Consider the following 26,785-nt stretch of genomic DNA (forward strand, 5'->3'; position numbering starts at 1 on the left):
ATTGAAATAAATCTCTATTTACCCAGCAAGACTTAGCAAGATTGCCAAGATTGATATGCAAATGTTTAATACTATATAATGTCTAACACTTACAATTTACGACTTTACGAGCCCGGCTCATCAATTTCAAATTACGTCGCCTGTTAAGTATCCAATGATTATAATGTGAGCCGATTGCGTCACGTTTTTACCATTTTCATAGTCTGCTTGTTTCGCAGTCTTATCGACAAATTATGTTCAATTGCCCGAGTGTGTTTTCGGTCGACAGTAGTAAGTGCTTATTTAACATAGACTAAGCAGCTAAAATTGTTCAAGTTACAGGTCCGACGATGTACTCTGCAGATGATAGATAAAATATATATGATTAGTACACTCACCCAAACTTGTGAAAACGTGCGCATTTCAAAAAAATAATAATCAAATAATTTCAAGGTGTAGGTAAGTCAGTTCACGGCTCCTCGTGGTGCACCCCGCAGGGCACCTCGAATGAACTGGGACGCACTCAGACTTTTAATAAAATAATGAGCATTTCTTAATCAATATCGTAGATATACAGTCGAATTGCTCAGAAATACCGTTAATATCGTTAGGTACTTTGGTACTTATAGGTAGCCAGGTAGGAAATAGGAATTATAAGTCCTTAATTTAGGTCTTTAATGGCAACATATATTTTAATCATCACAAGTTTCTCGTGTTAGGACTGTTATTACAAACATTATTTATAGTATGAATTGTAGTTAAAATGTCAAATATAAATTATTATTATGTAGTGAAGGCATTTAAACCATGGGTTATGGCTTATGGGTAATTTTATATTTTATAATTTGTTAAAACTTAAAAGTCATTATGTTATGTGCAGTTAACAGTGTATTTGGTTCAGATTCAAATACAGTAGAACTTCGATTAACCGTCACTCTCTGTTATCCGTCATCGGTCATCGCCGAAAAAAATAAATAATGAGGCGATTAGACGATTGTCAAATGCTACGCAAGTCTTACTTCTACGTCAAATACGTAATATTGCTGCTAAAAAAGCTAGAGAATCAAAAAACCAAACTAAAATTACAGATTTTTTTTTATAATATGTGTGGTATGTATGTTTATAATTTATATGTGTTATAATAATTAATTTATATGTTATAAATGTGTGTACATATATGTATGCACACGTTTTTTTTTGCAAAATTTCCGTTAACCGTCTATTCGATTAACCGTCATAGCCCCGGTCCCGACAGTGACGGTTAATCGAAGTTCTACTGTAGTAATAAATAAAATACAATTATAAAACTTGTTCAAAATTTATTTACATGATACAGTTATTAACTTTATGAAAATAACAAAATATTTATAAATGTATAAAAAAAAATTAACGCAGTAAAAATTATACCATAAAATAAAAGATACAATATTATGTGAGGCTCAGAGTAAAAATGGATTAGATAATAACTAAATGTACATCTTTTAATTTTGATGAATAACTCAATAATAATCATATTTTCTTTAGATAGGGACATCGAGAGTTATTTGAACCAGAATCAAAATATTTTTCTAAGAAAATTGTACGTACATACCTAAAAGATCTAAGGTATGTACAATTTTTAGTATTTTGATATACCATTTGTAGTATTTTCATTCACATAATATACTACAAATGTCATTAATTAATATTAAGAAAAAATTCCATTTTCATTCTGTTCACCCCTCATCAAAATGCTGAGCAAAACAATTTAACGTCAAAATAATAAATAATAAATACACAATAATAATAAAATATTTACAAGAACTTAATTATTAAGTAAAAAATGCCAACACGTGTTGTAAATCAGATGCACATTTTAATATTATTCTATAGGCTACAATATATATTCACTTAAAATAAGATGTTCGTTTGCATGAATGTACCTACACGTTTCACCTGTGCGAAACATCGTGTCATAAATACAACTTTAACTAACTTTAAGAATTTATTTTATAAGTCGCAAAAAATTTTGGTTTAACTAGATAATAAAATTTGCTAGATTTGTAAATAAAACTTCAACCGTTATTACGAAGAACTGGCCAGTTTCATGACTACACAATATTAAAACACAGATTATATGAAAATGATATTATTATTTTATTTTATTATTTGATATATTATTATTTTCATATAATCTGTGATTAAAACTATATAATATTACAATATATTAAATAATAACAAAATTATCTAGTTTTGATTGCTATCATTCAGTATTTAGATATTTATTTACACAAGTAAAATTAAACTTAATATCATGCTATCTAAAAGGGGAATAAATTAATTGTCTAAAAAGTTTTTTTTCACAGATTTTTTAAAACATAACGGTAATCTATGTATATGCGTTACTCGAACAAATCACTAATAAATATTTAAATTACAAATACGTATGCATGTTGTATTTAAGTTAAATATCCATTGCTGATTTAGAATTTAGCACCAATTAAAAAAAACTTTTTTAATTAAAACTCAATACGAAATAATAATAATAATAATAATAGTCCATTATATTATGTATACTACAATATTCTTAAACGTGTAAATTAAAAAATATTTACTGTAAACATCAACTGGGGTATTATAACATATTACATCACAATACAAGTTGGAGTGTTTTAGTAAATATACATCTCTCAGTAAGTGGCGGTAAGGTTCAAAGATTGAATTAGTGTCGTGGTAGTGGGCTGCCATAGTGCCATTTAAGCCTTTATGTTTAAGAATCTAAATGTACTTATAATATCAATTTTTGACGGTAGAATATATTATACCTAGGTATATTTTGTGTATTTTTGTTCATGTTAGGCCATTCAAACGATGTAGAGCGTTACTTATACACTAATATCCAGGGCCGTTTTTAAGGATTTTCCGCCGGTTGACAGTAAAAATAGAAAATAATATGTATTAATTTAAAAAAAAATGAAAATGAAAATAATTTATATTTCTTTTCTGGAATGTGACTCACAATTCTTTGATTACAATAAAATAATTAATGTTGGTGGTTCGATTACTTCCGTTTATGGCTTAGGAATTTTTAATAATATAGTGATATTATGTAAGTGTAGTAGTACAATCGTATCGGAAAGAAACTGCAGAATAAATATCAATAAAAATATATTTATCTTTTCAGTTCGGTGACGGCAAAAAGAAAAAAATGTGTTAATTATATTTTGAGTGAAATGGATCTCCCCCCACTACAACAAATCCAGATGGTCATTGATGAGTGTTTATAAACGCACAAGAACGATACTGATGATGATGATGATAATTGATAATTGATAATAATAATAATAATAATAATAATAATAATAATAATGACAACGATCTCGTGATTTATGGACGAAAAACGTGATCGTCATCGTAGTAGTAATTATGTGTATTTATAATAGACGGTATAATATAATATTATATAATATTATTATTATTAATAGTAGTCGATTAGCTGTTTCGTCTGGTTTGGGCGGTGGTGGTCGTTTTGGACGCGATCAGTTTGTTTAGCGCCACGATGCCGGCAAGCGAGTTGTGTATGTAACCCCCACCGGCGGCCACGGCGGCTGCGGCCACGTTGTGCTGGTGGGCCTGGACGGACATCATTTTTTGCGTCTCCCGCCTCACCTGGTACTTGTGCAACTGGAACCCGGCCACCACGACGGACACGATCGCCGAACCCGCGAACATGACGAACAGCGCGCCGAAACCGTGCACCGGCATGCATATGCCATACACCACGTCCTCGTGGATCCTTCCCTGGAATATGGTTACCGCCTCGCTGTCCGTCTTGGTGTCCGGCGTGAACGCCAGGTCCGATTGCGATATGACGTCGTACAACCCGCTGACGCCCACGTCAGCGTTGCCCGCGTCCGACACGTTCACGGAACGCCGCCGCCGGCGCCTCTGCACCTGCGCGAAGCCCGAGGCCGTCTGCTCGCCCGCTGTCCCATTATTGGAGGACGCCGGCGCCGCGGTTGGCTGCTGCTTGTCGTCGTCGTCGCTACCTTCCGACGGCGCGACTACGCCGTCGTCCAGGTTCCGTGGTCCGTGCGGGAAACCGTCTCGGTTCAACGTTTCCTGCGAAAAATCGTTTTCGGTTTTAATCAAATTGGAGGTGTTGATGTATAGTACATTGTTTTTTGTATGCACCACAAAAGCTATTTCCAACCTTACAACATTTTTAAATTATTAAATGAATTTATTTATACAAATGCTTGAATATCACCTATATGTAGCTATACTCTTGAACATTCTGATACATACACTTAAATATGTAGTAAAAAAACCTTGATTAAGTGTATTTCAATAAAAATTAAAAATTCATAAATATGAAGAATAATTATGATATTATAATACTTATTTTTTAAATGTATAGATAAAACTTAATCTCATCTTAACATGTTTTTTGGTTAGTGCATTCATTCTTGTAATCATTTTTATTAGACTTTAATTACAGAAATGTGTTATTCTAAATAATCGAACTATCTATGTGATACGTTCATCGATAATATTTATTTTATATTGAATTTAATACGAATTGACCAGATTTATATGAAAATTCATGAATATATTGAAGCTCAGCTGTATGCGTATAGTGTATACTGCTTAACCTCATATACATGTAATACGATGAATAAAAATGGATGACTAAAATTTAATCCCTATTGCAGAACTCCAATACCACACACAGAAGCGAATCATTAAATATGCTTACACACATAAACCTATAACAAATGGTGAGATAAAAAAAATATTTTTTTAGTACCGTACCTTGTTTTGACCAGGTTGAGGCTTGTTACTGTGACTGGAAGTATCGAACGGAGTGTGCACTGCCATCTGCGCTTGAGCACTCGGTTGGTCCGTGTTGACCACGACTGTTTGGACATAGTCTAACCGATCGTTCTGCTGGTCTTTCCTATCCACCGGTCCATATTGGAGCTGGTGCTGTTGCTGTTGTTGAAGTAAATGTCCGGCCGATGCACGTTCGTCCGTCTGACAGTGGTCCAGGCAACCGTGCCTGCATATCTCCACCTTGCACCGGATATGCACGCTGAGCGCATCCGGGAACTTGAAGGCGTGGAAGAACGCGTATGTGATGACGGACGCTCGTTCGTCGGAAGTCCGAGCTTTCAGGAACCCACTAATCATTTTTGGTCTTAAAACGCACCCCTGGTCGTCGGTCAGCTGAATGACGTGCCCACCCCCGTCGGACGCGGCGCAAGATTTCACCCTCATGTCAAACTCGCCTGCGCAGGAACAACAAAACAAAATTCATAAGCATATAGGTAATTTAAGCATTTTTTTTTAGATATAATATTATAGTATAATATTATAGATATAATATAATATAATATAATTTATTTATGTGGTTGTATGATCGATAGTCGTCTCTATACTTTTGAACACTGACCTGTAAACACGAAAAACTTGTCCGGTTATCGGACAGTGTCACATTTCGTTTTCATTGTTTTTTTGTTTAAAAAGTAATACATAGATTAATTATTTTTAATGCAGAAGGACATATTATATAGCCCTGTAAATGCACTAAAAATTGTTTTCTATCAAATTATTTAATTTATTAAAAATTGCATCTAAAACAACTAATAAAAATTACGTTAAACAAAACACGACTACGTGTGTAGACTTTAATACTCAATTGGCCCACAGTCAGTGCAGTGTCAGTGTGTGGAGGATTTCAAATAATCAAACGTAAAATGGTATTAGAAAATATTGACGTTTTAATAAACGTTATTTAAAAGAAAATTTGCAAAAATAGCACAAACAAAAGAAATATGCCTTAAAAATAAAAATAAACATAATCATCATGTCTAAACAATATATAAGTATGATGCAAAATATGTAATATAAAGATTTGGTTTAGTCTTAACATGAAATAAGTTCATTTCTAGCTGACGCTTTTTTTCGGTTGAGTGAAACTCCAGAAGTTCTCCTCCCTAATTATTAGTATATAGGTACTAAGAATTATATTTTTGTCAATATATTGTTTCAATGAAAATTTAGCTAATGGAATTAAAATTGCTGCCCCCAATAGGGGAAAACTCAATTGTACAGTTCAGTGATTTTGAATAATGTTTGAGAACATCGATATTTACCAATTAAATTAAAATAACATTAAAAAAAAATTTTAATGTTTTAGTTAAAAAAAAATTTGTTAATTCTAATATTCTTCATAAATTGTATAAAATGTATGATACTGCAGTCATCGGATAGGACCCTTTAATATTTTCTGAATACAATCACTCGTCATCCGCAGTTATTATAGTGTTTACATTACCGTTACTACGCTTATTCTACTACAGACTTTATAGTATATACTATTTTAAAATTGTGTACGGTTATGTTAATACTTTTATAGTGTTATTTATTACCTCTATAATCATTGATGGCTACCACTAAGGTTAACGTAGAACCCAAAGGCACTATACCGCTAACTGGTGGTGCCCAAGGTCCTTTTCCGTGTTGTATTTCCATCCAACAATCGACGTTATCACCTAGTATTTCAGACAAAAATGATATAATTTATTAATAATTATCATGATATATTGATATGTAGTATATACTCAATGGACACGGATATAATAATATAGACACACATAATAATATGTATAAACACATGTAGTGATCACGAAGTTGAAGGTGTGTGATTTCATTTTAAATATGATCCAAAAACGAATCCGAGTGAGTGAAGTTCGATGTACAAAACGTTTATCAAAATGAAGAGCAAATCGCTCTTTCTTACAGATAAGCTCTACTCGCACTAATACATTTTAATCGCCTCACCTCTGAAGTCCAACTGTATAACGTCCAGGTCGGCGATGACCATAGGTGGTTTAGACGCAGTCTTCTCGTAGTCATTGTACCACTCGCACCGCAACCGCTTGGCCTCGTCCCACACTTCCAGTAGGTCCTTGTCGTACTGGACGACCACAGTGTTCTCGTAGAACTGGCCGTTGAGGTCAGGTTTGGTGCCACACCGCGCGTACGCTATGCGGAAAGTGAAGAACGTCTTGCCAGTGGACGGCGGCACGTACACGCACCGGGGGTCAGCGTACTGGCCTTTGGACGACACGATGCCTTCGAAAGGATGAGTGAACTGCAAATGCACGTCCATGTGGTCCTTGCCACACATTACCTCCAACGACTGGATCACCGGCATGCCGTCGGGTCGCTCCAATGGCCAAATGTCACTGGCTCCGCCACCACCTCCACCCCCGCCCACGCTCACAGCGCTCTGCGCCAACTGCAAAACGAAATAATGGGGCGTGATTTAGTTATTTTGAGGTCTAATAGACAAGATAGAATAATATGAGGTGGACTTATTATACTAGCCAACAGTTATAGCGTGTCCTCTACCCCCCTCCCCCCCGGCATGGTGCTTGTTATATTTAAAGCAAATTAATGATTGCGATTTAAAATCTTGCAGGTCACTTGACCAAATGAAACGTTTAAAACTGTTCTATATAATAATATATTATAAAAATCAATTATTATAATAAAACGTTTCTGGCTTTATTGTGTTGTCGTCTAAATTGTTTTCACAAAAACATTGTTATATTTATTTTAAATCTGACAAAATAATGTAATTTAATAATTATTAAAAAAACTAACTGTTTAATAAGAAATTTCTAATGTAATAGTGTGGTAGCTTATTTATTGTGCAATTTTAATTTGTAGGCATCGTATGTTAGGGATTCTTGTTATATTTTGTCAAATAATATACGCAATCGTGTTTCAAAAATGTAAATTTATTTTCGTACCTATTTATTTTATACCCGCTGATTTATGTTTATCATTTTTTGTTTTAATTCCATTATTCTGCAGTAAGCATTAAAGGATAATTAATTCAAACGTAAATTAGTTTTTATTTAAATGGAACATATTTTGTGCGTGTTTTAAAATATTATGCATATTCAGTAATATTAATAACATGATAATGTTTCTTAAGTCCAATATTAATAAATAAATACAATTACAATAATATAATATGCTCGACAGTTAAAATAATTTGCAATCAAAATAAGTTAAAGTTATTATCGTTATAACTCATGACTCATGAGTCATGACCATATTAAGTATAATGTTAAGATAATAAATACTTGTAGGTCATCCCAAATTTGTGTATTACTCTGTATTACGCCATAAATAGTCTACAATGCATTATAGCATAAATGTTTCATATTTTTAATTAATTTATACAATAAATTGAGATATAAAGTAGACATTAATTCTTAATTTTTGCATTTATTTTTATTAATAAATATTTTATTCAATTTATAAAATATGAATAATAAAATAATCTAGGTTAAACGAAGACTGCATATTTTAGTTTTTAAGTGTTTTAAAAAACATCAAATTACTGTCAAATTAAGCTACGTATACGGTACCTAATGAAAAAGGACTACATTATAAAATACGCCACGTTATGCTCTGTTTAATAATAATTATCGAAATTATTAGTAGGTACCTATACGAAAAATTAATCGTGGGTGACAATTAAATTAAAAGAATAATTATGGGAATAGTATGTTAGTGAGTTTTACACAGTAAATGATTTTATTGTACTAATATTACGGTCTTTATATTATTTATTGCCCACCTCACTAGCATTATCATAATTTATGAAAAATATGGAACATCGTTGCCCCAGTATTTTTAAGAAAATTAATTGAACACTGCGTTCAATTTGTATTATAATATAAGTTCATTTAAAAAATAAAAAACAACTCATTACTAAAGTGCATTATGCAGAAAAAAATGACTAACGATTAAAAAACTCTGATATAGTCTAGTTTTATACAAAAAGAAAGAATAATTCACTTTTATAGTAGGTATCATTATATTCATTGGTAGAATAAAATAGTTTCATACGTGTATTATGTACCCTAACCCTACACACGTTTGAATTATCTATAAAATGTATTTTAAAAGTCTTACGCTTCTGGCTTCCTTAAATGTTAAATATTTCGAGTAAAACAAAAAAAAAAACATTTTATCAATAATCTTATTCATAAGATAAGCATTTTTTCTCAACTATCATTAAACGTTTGTAAGGTGACATTGAAATATATTTTAAATGGTGTATTCATTCATTGTTTTAATTAAAGCATATTAATTTTAGTTCTCATGGAGTTCGAAGAAAAGATTTAAGTGACTATTATAGCGTGTAACAATTAGTAATTTATATCTTCTGATTCATGTTTGTATTAGCTACGGGTATACCTACATAATAATATGTTAGGTATATATTATACGTTTCACGTACGTATATAATAGAAAATAATGAATAGATTTGATTATACATGAAGTAGAACAGGATTGTTTTGTTAAGGCAAAACGAATAATATGTGATCGAATGAAAATGTGTGATTTGAATTTTAAAAAGTACAATTGTAGGTAATACAATTCAATTTTATGTTGGCGATAATGGAATGTGCAAAATAGATCATTGATAAAAATATAATTTCACTCATCAATAATATTGTAAGACTTCGTGTTAAACCTTTATATCATTTTTATCTTCACGTGTGATAGAAATGTTTTAACATTTTTAACGGTATAATAGGTACCTATCATACTTCTTTTGTGTAATATTGACAATATTTTCAATTTTAATAAGAAATTAAAAATGATAAATAAAAGTAGGATAATGTATTTAATTTACAATTCATTACAGATATAACCAACAATCATTAATAAGGTTGGTTTAAGACGTTTAAATTACATAAAATAAAATAAATTTTTTTCATTTCACTCTCTTATACATATTATTACTGTTGGTTTTGAACTGATATTTAGATACTAAAAGTACATACAATATACATTATATATTTAATTATAGCTGTGATCAAATATCATCATCATATTTCCATTAGTTGTAAGCAGTATTGCCAGTAGGTAATAGTATGTACTCAGAAGATAAATACAAAGTTCCAAACATTTTTACGTCTTTATTACTATGTATATTATTTTATAAAGAAGTTACTCTATTGCACTTGATCGTTCGTTAACCTCAACTTCTAGATTTACTAGTGTATTAAATTCATCTATATTCCATATGAATGTGGTTTATAAAAAAAATTTATTTTTTTTATAATAATATTGAAGTATAAAATGTGTGAGTAATTTAAATTAATTTAAATGTGTGTTAGTTGGTAGGTTTTTTGTGTTTACAATATGGGTCACTATATTAATTTATAGTATTTTTTAACAGGATGAATATTTTTTATTAATAAACGTGAAATTAATATTTATGTAAAATTTTTATGATCTTTCGTGTCAAATTTTATGAAAAAGATTAGTGAATTTGCAGAGAACTTAATTGTACAGGTACATTTTGAATGCTCGCCAATACGATAATTGCACATACAAATGTGCAGAATAGTAAAGGAATCTTTAAATACAACAAAATCGCTTGGATACTAAATAGGCTCCAACATTGGCTAGCTTAAAATTATTCAACTTTTAAGTGATGTAACTTAGTCAGATCAAATAAATCATACAACTATAGTTAAACACCATCCTCTTTATAGTAATTTTAATAAGTTTTAAATCGCATAGAGCGATTATTTTATGGACATATCTTGTGATTGAACAAAATTTTGTCATTGTTTCAACATAATGGGTCTCCATAAATATTTTATATTAGTATCACTTTATAGCCCAGTTGCGTAACTGGGAAAAAATAATTTATTTACCACGATTAAAATCCTGAACCTCCCTCCCCCCAAATTAAACCTTTGCGCCCACGAAATTGTCAGGAAGATAGTGCCCCTCCACCACCCTACAACACTACTTTATACTATATTGTACATTGTATATACATTTATTAGTGGGTGAGCTCTAAGCACATATCAAATTGTTCGTTTTACATATTGTAGAAGCTTTTTGGACAATTTGACAATTTGTCGTTCTATAGATTAATTTTATTTTGTTATACAACTGTGAAATCTACGTCATTTAGTATTTGGCAACAATGCACAAAATTAAATTTTACCGCCGATAAACACCGTACAAAATCACATTTTACTTGTAAATCTATGTAATTTGGAATTGAGAGTAAAAAAAATAATTATTTATAATTACGAGAAAAGTATGCTAATTATAAATATTAAAGAACCCGATTTTATACATTTTTCGACGGTACTTATCTCTTTAAGTTATAACCTATACCTAACGTCTATATAGGTACAAACATATATAAATGATCGGTAGGTACACTTATTAGTTATTATACAGAAACGGTTTTTGAGTTTATTACATACTGAAAAATATATTCTGTACAAAATTAACGGTCTTCCGAAATATGTATATAAAAAACAATATCATTAACCATACAGTTTAAAATTAAATACTTAATGTATTACTATATATTACTACCTCATTATAAATTGTTTTATAAATTAAAAACGAAATACATTTTTTAAGCACTATGATTTTGAATCAAGTCTTTGGTATAATATAAAGATATAAGTAATCTTGTTAAGATATATACATAGGGCTGATATATACTCGTTCCGGTTAGTTAATACATAATGACGTTTTAAAGTACGAAAAAATTGTGTATAATTATAAATAGTACATATTTTTTACACAGCACAGCGTGTCGAATACAATTTTACTAGGTATTATAAGATATTTCTCTAAATTATTAGGTGTACCTATTTTATCATATTCATATGTATAATCTAGACGGGTTAGAGAATAACGGGGGGTATAGAATCTATATCCTTCTGGATTGCATAGATACCTATAATAATAATATATGTAATATATGTATGTACATAAAAGTGAACAAATATATTATTATTATCATTTTAATAACGAAATATTATAGTACAATTGTCAAATAGGTTTTCTAATGAAAATATTTGAATAAAGGATGATTAACATATTCTAGAAACACGCATGCTGTAGTAGGTACACATATTATTACACTGCAGGTTATTGAATTTCTTAGACTATTATACGTGGTTTAAGTATATCATTATTGGCAAATTAGCCCATAAAAAACCAGTAGTCGGTGTCTTGGTTTCAAGCTTATTAAATCATTCATATACAATATATAATAATATGTATACATAAATATTATATACAATTGAATGTGAATAATACATCGCGCGTGTGCTTGCATTCTTCGTGTACACAGCTAGTTTATATAATTGGCAAACGTTAATTATTAATAACTGGAAAAGAAAGCTGACAATAATAATTTGTATCCGTTTAGAACCTCGCAAAGAGTGTGTATTATACGTGTATATAATAATTATTATCGTGTAGGTATTATCGTGTGTGATACGTTTACGTCGAATCGACCGAGAAATATTTTTTAAAGTGCGACGGTCGTTAAAAAAGTAAACCCCGAACAGCGTTTGCTCATCGGTGTTTCTGCTGGAGTATAGCCACAACAGTATTTTACCTACCATTCTACCAACGCTATCATTATACATCGTCGTTATTTTTGTAATAATTTACCAAAACATTTTAACCTACCTATGGTAAATAGTCTTAGTTTGCTCTCTCTCCGGGGGTGTGTGAATCGAGTAAGTGGAAGCTTAACGCACGCCGTCATTGTCGCCGATCGCCGCAACTTGTAGTAAACGTGTATACGGTATATATAAAGTGGAATAAAAAGAAGAAAAAAACTTAACACAGAATATACGTATATTACAGCCGTTGCTCAATATAGGGAGCACACGAAAACCAGTTGTGTGTGTTTCATTCAAAACCAACGGTACACCAGTTTAGGTAACCAGTAAAGCACGTGACTTGAACCGCCTGCTTATGACCTCACAAGAAGGAGGAGAACAACCCCACGTCCATTGACTATAGCCCAACCGAAGACAATGGTCACAAAATTTAATTATCAACTTGTACACTGGTGGAAGGGGCAAGATATTTGCGGGCTTTATTATATTATTACATATCATATTATGTTTATGTATATCCGTTATTAATGTTGCGATTATCGAAATCCTCTGTGACCGCGTGATCCGCAGTGGCCGATAATATCTCGAAAATGGCTGTATTGCACATGACGTAACATAGTAATATTATGATTGTCGAAAATTATTACCGTTGTCTCTGCATAATATTGTAATATCTATTATTCTGTGTATATATGTATGAATATAATAATTGTCATCATCCGCGTGCGACTGCTTGAACATACAGACGTTTTTCGTTCGGAGATATCTTACCGTGAAACCGTCGCAATATAACAGTTTCGCGGAGCAAAAGACAAAACATTGTGCGTGTGTACTATACCCACGACATATTATTGTGGCTAATCGTCGGGCGCAATTATTACTGTTTTACTAGGTTATTCATCGTTGGCCGGAAGGGGGGTGGAGGGGGGGTGGCGCAGAGGCACCATCTAACCACGATAATGTAGCATAAATGGCATATTTATACATATACAAGGCTGGTCATAAGCTAGTTGAAAAGTTAAAGTTGAGTTACTTTTATCAAAGTTATACATAACGAGTTATTTTTTTTTTAAGTACCTTCAAACTTAACGCGTTAAAATTGTTCCGCGTGATCGACTAAGCAGTAAACAGACAATTAATTTTATAGTCACGTTAAGTCAATTTTTTTCCTAGTATACATATAAACCACATATAGATTTAAAATATATTGTGTTTTGTACGAAATATTGTTTTTATATTTAAAAAAAGCAATAGGTAGGAGTAAAGATTATTGGTAAATTTATAATGTATCTCATGTATTTTAAATACTAAATTGTTAATTATCAGTGTTGATGCACTATTTCAGGATTCCAATATGGAACAAAATAACTTTTGCGAGTATAAATACAATTCAAAACATGAAATACGTGTAAATTTACAGTCTCGTCCAAAAATATTAATTTAAAATCTCCCAACAATAGTCAATAACACTACCACCTATCAGAATTGGACCCTTAAAAAAACATTGAGGTACCGTAATCTTTTAAAAATTAACCTAAATAGTCATTTAGATAGTTAGTTAATGAGAAATCATTTCTGTTATAAAGATCAACATGCAAAAGCCCTTCCTTTCTGTTATTTCTTCCATTAATTACTCGTGTATGGTGTATCTATTTATTATTATTTATACTATAGTACATTTTTATTTTCGTGTATATTATAATATTGTTTATAACTTTATCAAATCTACTCGTTGTGCTTTAGCATAATAGCATGGGTTATAAAATTTAGTTTTAAAAAAAATGTAGGTTAATGATTTTTAACAAAGTGTTACCCTTTCTTTTACATTTAACTTATACATTTGTCTGTATTAACTTAACTTGACGAGTTAAAAAAATGTGTTAAATTTCTCATCCTTGTTTATATATAATAATGCAATATTTGCATTGTACAATGATATAAATGTGTGTATAAATGTATAACGATCTGACACAACGGACGTTCTAGAGAGGCGGCGACGAGAACACTATTAATTCGATATCATATATATTACGCTGACGGCGAAAGATCGGTGGCTTCACGAATAAGAAGTACCTACACGGCTACACGTCGTATTAAATGTAAGTATATAACATAATACAATATTATATTATTTAGCGTACGGTAGGTGGTTAGACCTATAATAGCCCGTATAGCTATCTATATTCTATATATTATTATTACCTACCTATATAGATACCTACCCATCGAACCGCGTGTACGTATCGAATATCGCGCGTAATCGGTTGTTCGAAATCAGATATCATCATATTATATTATTATTACTATTATTATTATTACTATAACTATATACTCGTGTATTAATATATATCGTAGAAAGGCAACGGTGGAGAGGAATCGAGCGCCGAGGGAACAATAACGCCTGGGCGTATATTATAACCTGCCGAATGATATAGTGTAATTATATTATTAAAACTCGCCGTGTCCTAGAACTTGAAAAAAAACCTGTAATATAAAAAAAAAAAAAAAAATGTTTATGTAAATTTAGATATTATGTATTTATGTTAAACGTCGTCCGACAGTTTTTTTTCTTCTATACCACTGCTGTTTTATAAAACAATATTATTACGCTATTTTAATGGGACGCGTCGCGTTTCATGGACATACCTACCAGTTTCAAAAGTTATTAAGTGCGTGTATTATATGCGCAGACGATCGCGTCTGCACACAAATATAATAATATATATAATATAAATATACGCGTATTAGGGTCCTCCGGTTGGCATGTGTCTTTGACCCGGCTTGACATTTCGACTATTTGGCGCAAAACCTACGCGCGGAAACATCGCCGAGTCGCGTTCGATGGTGGTACACCGCTGTTTACACGAACGACCGTATACCTAACCTACCTACCTACCTACCTACCTACCTAATAATATATTGAATAACGGACGATTTCGGTGAAAATTCCTCTAGGAAATATTATAGATATTACAATAATTTGTACGTATGTGTAGTGATAAAGTGATGTAGACCCGTTTTCCCATCACGCCCAAAACTACATAACCTACGGTAACAAATTCATGGGACTATATTCTGAAAGTAGGTATACATATCAACAGGTCATACTTATCATGCGTGCGCAATTCCAGGCCAAACATACACCGGGTGATCCATATTTAACGTGACACACTCATTATTTTGAAAACTATATGAAACGATCACCCAGTTTAAAGATATGAGTTCTGGTAAGATGTATATGTGTAACGCGGGTGTGGCGTGTCATGATTATGAAACGGGGGAGGTTCAAGTATAAATTACATTACATTTTTACAGTTTTCGTAAATAAACAATATAAACATTACATTTATTAGGAGAAAAAATGTCAATGGAAGGGGGTTTAAACACCGAAACCCCCTAGCTACGCCAATGTGTGTACATATCAACTAGATAATGGATACCTGTTGAAGTAGACGGAGATATAATATGTATACTATTTTCTACACGACTATATAGTTTATACATATTTATACTGGGTTGGGGTATGATATTGCGTATTATTATATTAAAACCATCTACATGCACATATATTACATATATATGTGATTCGCAATCAGCTTTAAAACTTAACTAAATTTAGTATTTATTGCAAGTCAATTTAATATTTACAACCATACATAGCTACTTTGAATAAATTATTAATATATATATATTATTCACTTTTAAAAACTAAAAATTATCATAGGTCTTCATTATATTAATAAGTACTATTATTTTATTTTTATTTTTTATTTTATATTTTTTATTGAAAATGTTAGTTTCTCTATTGGTGGTCGGCTGTAGGTAGACAGGTTAGGTGTAGGCACTTCTATGATTTGCTTAAACAGTTTATTTGTCATTTATGACTTATCCCTGGTGTTATTAGTATTTATAGTTCTGAGATTAAAGTTGGACATATAATATTATTTAATAATCACGATTTTTTTTAAAATTGTTTTTGAAACATTGGCAACTATGGCTAATTACATTTTCTGGGGGTTTATGATTAATTGTGAGGGGAGGGGGGTTGGTTTTGAGCAACACGTGTGTAAGTGGGGCTAGTTTTCTTTGCTAAAAATCGGGGTGGTCACCCATCCCAACCCATCTGGGAGCTAGCGACGACGGATGGACCGCAGCACACATTTGAAACTGCGGCCAACCACCGCTCCACAATAATCAGTATTGATTTTGACATTTCATATAAATATATTTTTTTGTCTCAGAATAATAATTATCCTGCTAAAATAATTTTAAAATATTATTTTGAGGGGCCTAAGTCCCCCATAAACCGCTCCTGCCTCATATATTTGCCTCTGATCCTGAGCAAAAGCCAAAACGTGATTTTCAAAATATACATTTAACGGCGACAGTAAAAAAGGCTATTTGGTCAATTGCTTCCAAGTGAGTAAGACATTTTGAAATTAAATAAATTTAAGGGATTCGAAACGAGATGTTTTTTATGACGGACCTATTTTCATTGTGCGCCGATACTAACGTATTGCAGCGCGAACGCTACTACTTTACTAATACTAAACAAGCGATTTTGTAAAATGGGTTTTTCTTTTCAAGATTCCTTGTCTTATTTAGATCCTACCGACAACAATACATTTTCCCAACATTCCCGGAGATTCTCAGTGTATATTTCCCGCAACATCCAGCGATGGAAAGTACCTCTATGCATAGATACAACGCACGATCGTGCGACGGTGCGGTCTGATAATAATAAATGTATAATATAATACTGTGGTATTTAAAGTAACAACTAGTACAACAACAAAAACAACAACAACAAATAACAATAATACATCGTGCACTTACAGGTAACAGTGTAGCGGTAGCTGATAAGTGTAGCACCGATATTAATGCTCACACGATGATATATTTTAATAATATACGTTTATGTACTTACAGAAAACGTGAGGATCCACCAAGCGGTCCATGCGGCGGCAGTCTTGTCGCCCATCTCTAGCATCACTCTGCGAACAAAATAATAACAACGAAAATGTAGAATAACGTTTAGAGGCGGTGGAAAAGGCATTATCTTGATAATATATTATCGTTATTACTTATTATTATTATTATTATTATTATTATTTTCTTTTTTTAAATGGCACAACCATCAAACGGACAGCTGGGCTCGCGCGCTACACGAGGAGGCAGCGGCGGCGGTGGCGATGGCGGTAGATACACGTGCGCGCACATAATATATCTACGTATACCGGTTCAACGCAATCATACCGGTAAGTCCGTGCTCTTGAATATTATTAAACAGTAAACTTAATATATTATAAGACATAAGTTATAACTTAATATTATGTGTAATATAAATTTAGTGTTATACGTTTTCAAGAATGTTTTGTTTTCTATGTCATGACATTTTCATGAAATATTTTACTAATGTGAAAATAAAAATAAACCGTAAATCGAATAACTCTAGTGGTAGAAAGCTCGTACTTGGAGCGAGAGAACATTATTAAACTTATGTTTACAGTATTAGTAGTCACGTTTTACTTCATATAGTTCATATATTATCATCTACCCATACCAAATAATTTAAACATTACTACATAACATCAAAAAAAGAACTCATATACCTATACCGTCATAATACATTTTAAGATTAAAATAAGAATGTTTGATGATTTATTATATATATTATTTATTAATTATTACCTATTTGTTACTTTATTTTGTTTGATAGTTATTTTAAATTATAATATATAATTTCTATAAAATTATAGTAGTGTTATTAGTTATTTTTATTAATATGGGTGGTTACTAATAAAAGAAAACTAAGCAAATACCTACTAAATGTCTTAATAGGTAAGTACTGGAATGCATTTGTACAAATGTCAAACCTAAACGGCTTCGTTTTACTCAAAAAGCTCATTAACGAAAAAAAGAGACCTAATTGTTAAATGATTGTTTGATGATTTATTATATATATTATTTATTAATTATTACCTATTTGTTACTTTATTTTGTTTGATAGTTATTTTAAATTATAATATATAATTTCTATAAAATTATAGTAGTGTTATTAGTTATTTTTATTAATATGGGTGGTTACTAATAAAAGAAAACTAAGCAAATACCTACTAAATGTCTTAATAGGTAAGTACTGGAATGCATTTGTACAAATGTCAAACCTAAACGGCTTCGTTTTACTCAAAAAGCTCATTAACGAAAAAAAGAGACCTAATTGTTAAATGATTGTTTGATGATTTATTATATATATTATTTATTAATTATTACCTATTTGTTACTTTATTTTGTTTGATAGTTATTTTAAATTATAATATATAATTTCTATAAAATTATAGTAGTGTTATTAGTTATTTTTATTAATATGGGTGGTTACTAATAAAAGAAAACTAAGCAAATACCTACTAAATGTCTTAATAGGTAAGTACTGGAATGCATTTGTACAAATGTCAAACCTAAACGGCTTCGTTTTACTCAAAAAGCTCATTAACGAAAAAAAGAGACCTAATTGTTAAATGATTGTTTGATGATTTATTATATATATTATTTATTAATTATTACCTATTTGTTACTTTATTTTGTTTGATAGTTATTTTAAATTATAATATATAATTTCTATAAAATTATAGTAGTGTTATTAGTTATTTTTATTAATATGGGTGGTTACTAATAAAAGAAAACTAAGCAAATACCTACTAAATGTCTTAATAGGTAAGTACTGGAATGCATTTGTACAAATGTCAAACCTAAACGGCTTCGTTTTACTCAAAAAGCTCATTAACGAAAAAAAGAGACCTAATTGTTAAATGATTGTTTGATGATTTATTATATATATTATTTATTAATTATTACCTATTTGTTACTTTATTTTGTTTGATAGTTATTTTAAATTATAATATATAATTTCTATAAAATTATAGTAGTGTTATTAGTTATTTTTATTAATATGGGTGGTTACTAATAAAAGAAAACTAAGCAAATACCTACTAAATGTCTTAATAGGTAAGTACTGGAATGCATTTGTACAAATGTCAAACCTAAACGGCTTCGTTTTACTCAAAAAGCTCATTAACGAAAAAAAGAGACCTAATTGTTAAATGATTGTTTGATGATTTATTATATATATTATTTATTAATTATTACCTATTTGTTACTTTATTTTGTTTGATAGTTATTTTAAATTATAATATATAATTTCTATAAAATTATAGTAGTGTTATTAGTTATTTTTATTAATATGGGTGGTTACTAATAAAAGAAAACTAAGCAAATACCTACTAAATGTCTTAATAGGTAAGTACTGGAATGCATTTGTACAAATGTCAAACCTAAACGGCTTCGTTTTACTCAAAAAGCTCATTAACGAAAAAAAGAGACCTAATTGTTAAATGATTGTTTGATGATTTATTATATATATTATTTATTAATTATTACCTATTTGTTACTTTATTTTGTTTGATAGTTATTTTAAATTATAATATATAATTTCTATAAAATTATAGTAGTGTTATTAGTTATTTTTATTAATATGGGTGGTTACTAATAAAAGAAAACTAAGCAAATACCTACTAAATGTCTTAATAGGTAAGTACTGGAATGCATTTGTACAAATGTCAAACCTAAACGGCTTCGTTTTACTCAAAAAGCTCATTAACGAAAAAAAGAGACCTAATTGTTAAATGATTGTTTGATGATTTATTATATATATTATTTATTAATTATTACCTATTTGTTACTTTATTTTGTTTGATAGTTATTTTAAATTATAATATATAATTTCTATAAAATTATAGTAGTGTTATTAGTTATTTTTATTAATATGGGTGGTTACTAATAAAAGAAAACTAAGCAAATACCTACTAAATGTCTTAATAGGTAAGTACTGGAATGCATTTGTACAAATGTCAAACCTAAACGGCTTCGTTTTACTCAAAAAGCTCATTAACGAAAAAAAGAGACCTAATTGTTAAATGATTGTTTGATGATTTATTATATATATTATTTATTAATTATTACCTATTTGTTACTTTATTTTGTTTGATAGTTATTTTAAATTATAATATATAATTTCTATAAAATTATAGTAGTGTTATTAGTTATTTTTATTAATATGGGTGGTTACTAATAAAAGAAAACTAAGCAAATACCTACTAAATGTCTTAATAGGTAAGTACTGGAATGCATTTGTACAAATGTCAAACCTAAACGGCTTCGTTTTACTCAAAAAGCTCATTAACGAAAAAAAGAGACCTAATTGTTAAATGATTGTTTGATGATTTATTATATATATTATTTATTAATTATTACCTATTTGTTACTTTATTTTGTTTGATAGTTATTTTAAATTATAATATATAATTTCTATAAAATTATAGTAGTGTTATTAGTTATTTTTATTAATATGGGTGGTTACTAATAAAAGAAAACTAAGCAAATACCTACTAAATGTCTTAATAGGTAAGTACTGGAATGCATTTGTACAAATGTCAAACCTAAACGGCTTCGTTTTACTCAAAAAGCTCATTAACGAAAAAAAGAGACCTAATTGTTAAATGATTGTTTGATGATTTATTATATATATTATTTATTAATTATTACCTATTTGTTACTTTATTTTGTTTGATAGTTATTTTAAATTATAATATATAATTTCTATAAAATTATAGTAGTGTTATTAGTTATTTTTATTAATATGGGTGGTTACTAATAAAAGAAAACTAAGCAAATACCTACTAAATGTCTTAATAGGTAAGTACTGGAATGCATTTGTACAAATGTCAAACCTAAACGGCTTCGTTTTACTCAAAAAGCTCATTAACGAAAAAAAGAGACCTAATTGTTAAATGATTGTTTGATGATTTATTATATATATTATTTATTAATTATTACCTATTTGTTACTTTATTTTGTTTGATAGTTATTTTAAATTATAATATATAATTTCTATAAAATTATAGTAGTGTTATTAGTTATTTTTATTAATATGGGTGGTTACTAATAAAAGAAAACTAAGCAAATACCTACTAAATGTCTTAATAGGTAAGTACTGGAATGCATTTGTACAAATGTCAAACCTAAACGGCTTCGTTTTACTCAAAAAGCTCATTAACGAAAAAAAGAGACCTAATTGTTAAATGATTGTTTGATGATTTATTATATATATTATTTATTAATTATTACCTATTTGTTACTTTATTTTGTTTGATAGTTATTTTAAATTATAATATATAATTTCTATAAAATTATAGTAGTGTTATTAGTTATTTTTATTAATATGGGTGGTTACTAATAAAAGAAAACTAAGCAAATACCTACTAAATGTCTTAATAGGTAAGTACTGGAATGCATTTGTACAAATGTCAAACCTAAACGGCTTCGTTTTACTCAAAAAGCTCATTAACGAAAAAAAGAGACCTAATTGTTAAATGATTGTTTGATGATTTATTATATATATTATTTATTAATTATTACCTATTTGTTACTTTATTTTGTTTGATAGTTATTTTAAATTATAATATATAATTTCTATAAAATTATAGTAGTGTTATTAGTTATTTTTATTAATATGGGTGGTTACTAATAAAAGAAAACTAAGCAAATACCTACTAAATGTCTTAATAGGTAAGTACTGGAATGCATTTGTACAAATGTCAAACCTAAACGGCTTCGTTTTACTCAAAAAGCTCATTAACGAAAAAAAGAGACCTAATTGTTAAATGATTGTTTGATGATTTATTATATATATTATTTATTAATTATTACCTATTTGTTACTTTATTTTGTTTGATAGTTATTTTAAATTATAATATATAATTTCTATAAAATTATAGTAGTGTTATTAGTTATTTTTATTAATATGGGTGGTTACTAATAAAAGAAAACTAAGCAAATACCTACTAAATGTCTTAATAGGTAAGTACTGGAATGCATTTGTACAAATGTCAAACCTAAACGGCTTCGTTTTACTCAAAAAGCTCATTAACGAAAAAAAGAGACCTAATTGTTAAATGATTGTTTGATGATTTATTATATATATTATTTATTAATTATTACCTATTTGTTACTTTATTTTGTTTGATAGTTATTTTAAATTATAATATATAATTTCTATAAAATTATAGTAGTGTTATTAGTTATTTTTATTAATATGGGTGGTTACTAATAAAAGAAAACTAAGCAAATACCTACTAAATGTCTTAATAGGTAAGTACTGGAATGCATTTGTACAAATGTCAAACCTAAACGGCTTCGTTTTACTCAAAAAGCTCATTAACGAAAAAAAGAGACCTAATTGTTAAATGATTGTTTGATGATTTATTATATATATTATTTATTAATTATTACCTATTTGTTACTTTATTTTGTTTGATAGTTATTTTAAATTATAATATATAATTTCTATAAAATTATAGTAGTGTTATTAGTTATTTTTATTAATATGGGTGGTTACTAATAAAAGAAAACTAAGCAAATACCTACTAAATGTCTTAATAGGTAAGTACTGGAATGCATTTGTACAAATGTCAAACCTAAACGGCTTCGTTTTACTCAAAAAGCTCATTAACGAAAAAAAGAGACCTAATTGTTAAATGATTGTTTGATGATTTATTATATATATTATTTATTAATTATTACCTATTTGTTACTTTATTTTGTTTGATAGTTATTTTAAATTATAATATATAATTTCTATAAAATTATAGTAGTGTTATTAGTTATTTTTATTAATATGGGTGGTTACTAATAAAAGAAAACTAAGCAAATACCTACTAAATGTCTTAATAGGTAAGTACTGGAATGCATTTGTACAAATGTCAAACCTAAACGGCTTCGTTTTACTCAAAAAGCTCATTAACGAAAAAAAGAGACCTAATTGTTAAATGATTGTTTGATGATTTATTATATATATTATTTATTAATTATTACCTATTTGTTACTTTATTTTGTTTGATAGTTATTTTAAATTATAATATATAATTTCTATAAAATTATAGTAGTGTTATTAGTTATTTTTATTAATATGGGTGGTTACTAATAAAAGAAAACTAAGCAAATACCTACTAAATGTCTTAATAGGTAAGTACTGGAATGCATTTGTACAAATGTCAAACCTAAACGGCTTCGTTTTACTCAAAAAGCTCATTAACGAAAAAAAGAGACCTAATTGTTAAATGATTGTTTGATGATTTATTATATATATTATTTATTAATTATTACCTATTTGTTACTTTATTTTGTTTGATAGTTATTTTAAATTATAATATATAATTTCTATAAAATTATAGTAGTGTTATTAGTTATTTTTATTAATATGGGTGGTTACTAATAAAAGAAAACTAAGCAAATACCTACTAAATGTCTTAATAGGTAAGTACTGGAATGCATTTGTACAAATGTCAAACCTAAACGGCTTCGTTTTACTCAAAAAGCTCATTAACGAAAAAAAGAGACCTAATTGTTAAATGATTGTTTGATGATTTATTATATATATTATTTATTAATTATTACCTATTTGTTACTTTATTTTGTTTGATAGTTATTTTAAATTATAATATATAATTTCTATAAAATTATAGTAGTGTTATTAGTTATTTTTATTAATATGGGTGGTTACTAATAAAAGAAAACTAAGCAAATACCTACTAAATGTCTTAATAGGTAAGTACTGGAATGCATTTGTACAAATGTCAAACCTAAACGGCTTCGTTTTACTCAAAAAGCTCATTAACGAAAAAAAGAGACCTAATTGTTAAATGATTGTTTGATGATTTATTATATATATTATTTATTAATTATTACCTATTTGTTACTTTATTTTGTTTGATAGTTATTTTAAATTATAATATATAATTTCTATAAAATTATAGTAGTGTTATTAGTTATTTTTATTAATATGGGTGGTTACTAATAAAAGAAAACTAAGCAAATACCTACTAAATGTCTTAATAGGTAAGTACTGGAATGCATTTGTACAAATGTCAAACCTAAACGGCTTCGTTTTACTCAAAAAGCTCATTAACGAAAAAAAGAGACCTAATTGTTAAATGATTGTTTGATGATTTATTATATATATTATTTATTAATTATTACCTATTTGTTACTTTATTTTGTTTGATAGTTATTTTAAATTATAATATATAATTTCTATAAAATTATAGTAGTGTTATTAGTTATTTTTATTAATATGGGTGGTTACTAATAAAAGAAAACTAAGCAAATACCTACTAAATGTCTTAATAGGTAAGTACTGGAATGCATTTGTACAAATGTCAAACCTAAACGGCTTCGTTTTACTCAAAAAGCTCATTAACGAAAAAAAGAGACCTAATTGTTAAATGATTGTTTGATGATTTATTATATATATTATTTATTAATTATTACCTATTTGTTACTTTATTTTGTTTGATAGTTATTTTAAATTATAATATATAATTTCTATAAAATTATAGTAGTGTTATTAGTTATTTTTATTAATATGGGTGGTTACTAATAAAAGAAAACTAAGCAAATACCTACTAAATGTCTTAATAGGTAAGTACTGGAATGCATTTGTACAAATGTCAAACCTAAACGGCTTCGTTTTACTCAAAAAGCTCATTAACGAAAAAAAGAGACCTAATTGTTAAATGATTGTTTGATGATTTATTATATATATTATTTATTAATTATTACCTATTTGTTACTTTATTTTGTTTGATAGTTATTTTAAATTATAATATATAATTTCTATAAAATTATAGTAGTGTTATTAGTTATTTTTATTAATATGGGTGGTTACTAATAAAAGAAAACTAAGCAAATACCTACTAAATGTCTTAATAGGTAAGTACTGGAATGCATTTGTACAAATGTCAAACCTAAACGGCTTCGTTTTACTCAAAAAGCTCATTAACGAAAAAAAGAGACCTAATTGTTAAATGATTGTTTGATGATTTATTATATATATTATTTATTAATTATTACCTATTTGTTACTTTATTTTGTTTGATAGTTATTTTAAATTATAATATATAATTTCTATAAAATTATAGTAGTGTTATTAGTTATTTTTATTAATATGGGTGGTTACTAATAAAAGAAAACTAAGCAAATACCTACTAAATGTCTTAATAGGTAAGTACTGGAATGCATTTGTACAAATGTCAAACCTAAACGGCTTCGTTTTACTCAAAAAGCTCATTAACGAAAAAAAGAGACCTAATTGTTAAATGATTGTTTGATGATTTATTATATATATTATTTATTAATTATTACCTATTTGTTACTTTATTTTGTTTGATAGTTATTTTAAATTATAATATATAATTTCTATAAAATTATAGTAGTGTTATTAGTTATTTTTATTAATATGGGTGGTTACTAATAAAAGAAAACTAAGCAAATACCTACTAAATGTCTTAATAGGTAAGTACTGGAATGCATTTGTACAAATGTCAAACCTAAACGGCTTCGTTTTACTCAAAAAGCTCATTAACGAAAAAAAGAGACCTAATTGTTAAATGATAACTGATTAAGTTATAAACTTCGAACCTAATCAGAAACTAATTTCTGAACCTCAACTTTTCACGTTCTAGTGGCGTATATAGGGGTAGGGGGCCCTAGGCCAGGGCCCATTGTGAAATTTTAAATCAAATAAAAACATTTTATGCATATTGCTTTGTAAACAAATACAATTTTAAAGATAATATGTTGCCTATTATAGCATCTCTATAACAAATAATAACTGACAATAACGACTAATGGTTCAATGGGTCACTCAATCCATAAAACAATCTGTGATTTTGAGTTAATTATTACTCTATAATTTACTGTTGACAAACTGTTAGGTATAACATACCAAGTATCTATATTAATCTCCAAAAGCCTAATGTTGGTTAATGTACTGCTGTTGAAAGTATAGAAGTTGTTCAATCAGTCATCAGTGAGATAAGATCAAATGTCGAGAGAGAATTTAAAGGAGTATTTAAATTTGAGCTAATGACCTCGGTATTACAAAATGTATGCCAAGAATTGTCGATACACAACGCCATAGACAAAACTATTCTACCTATTTTCCGGAAGTGCATTTTAGAATTATAGCATGCAATTGGCCCATAGTGAAAATAATTCTTATATACGCCACTGAGTCAATCATCCATTACCAATGTTTACTATTATGGGTAATCACTAATCAATACTTTAATTGTTTATACATACATAAATCAGGTTGCGTGGAAAGAAAAATGTTTGACACAATATTTCGAGATGAGGAAAACATTCAAAATTTCCAAATATTTCAAATTCCCATCCCTCAATACACTTGTATCCTACACAACAATGTTATCATAATCGCG

At 28.8% G+C, this 26,785-nt stretch overlaps 1 protein-coding gene across 1 annotated transcript in view; it reads right to left on the reverse strand.

Moving 5' to 3' along the window:
* Window positions 1-2,839: 2,839 nt before the first annotated feature.
* Window positions 2,840-26,785, reverse strand: part of LOC111032345 — a 33,821-nt gene continuing 9,875 nt past the window's right edge. Inside the window, exons 2-6 of the mRNA XM_022312628.1 lie at window positions 17,377-17,443; window positions 6,805-7,264; window positions 6,393-6,515; window positions 4,774-5,249; window positions 2,840-4,080 (exon numbers count right to left, since the gene is read on the reverse strand). Of these exons, the coding sequence (XP_022168320.1) occupies window positions 3,451-4,080; window positions 4,774-5,249; window positions 6,393-6,515; window positions 6,805-7,264; window positions 17,377-17,439 (1,752 nt within the window). The 5' untranslated portion in view covers window positions 17,440-17,443 and the 3' untranslated portion in view covers window positions 2,840-3,450. The remainder of the gene's footprint in view (window positions 4,081-4,773; window positions 5,250-6,392; window positions 6,516-6,804; window positions 7,265-17,376; window positions 17,444-26,785) is intronic.

The sequence above is a fragment of the Myzus persicae genome, unplaced genomic scaffold, assembly GCF_001856785.1.
Source record: "Myzus persicae strain clone G006 unplaced genomic scaffold, MPER_G0061.0, whole genome shotgun sequence".
Lineage (NCBI taxonomy): Eukaryota > Metazoa > Arthropoda > Insecta > Hemiptera > Aphididae > Myzus > Myzus persicae.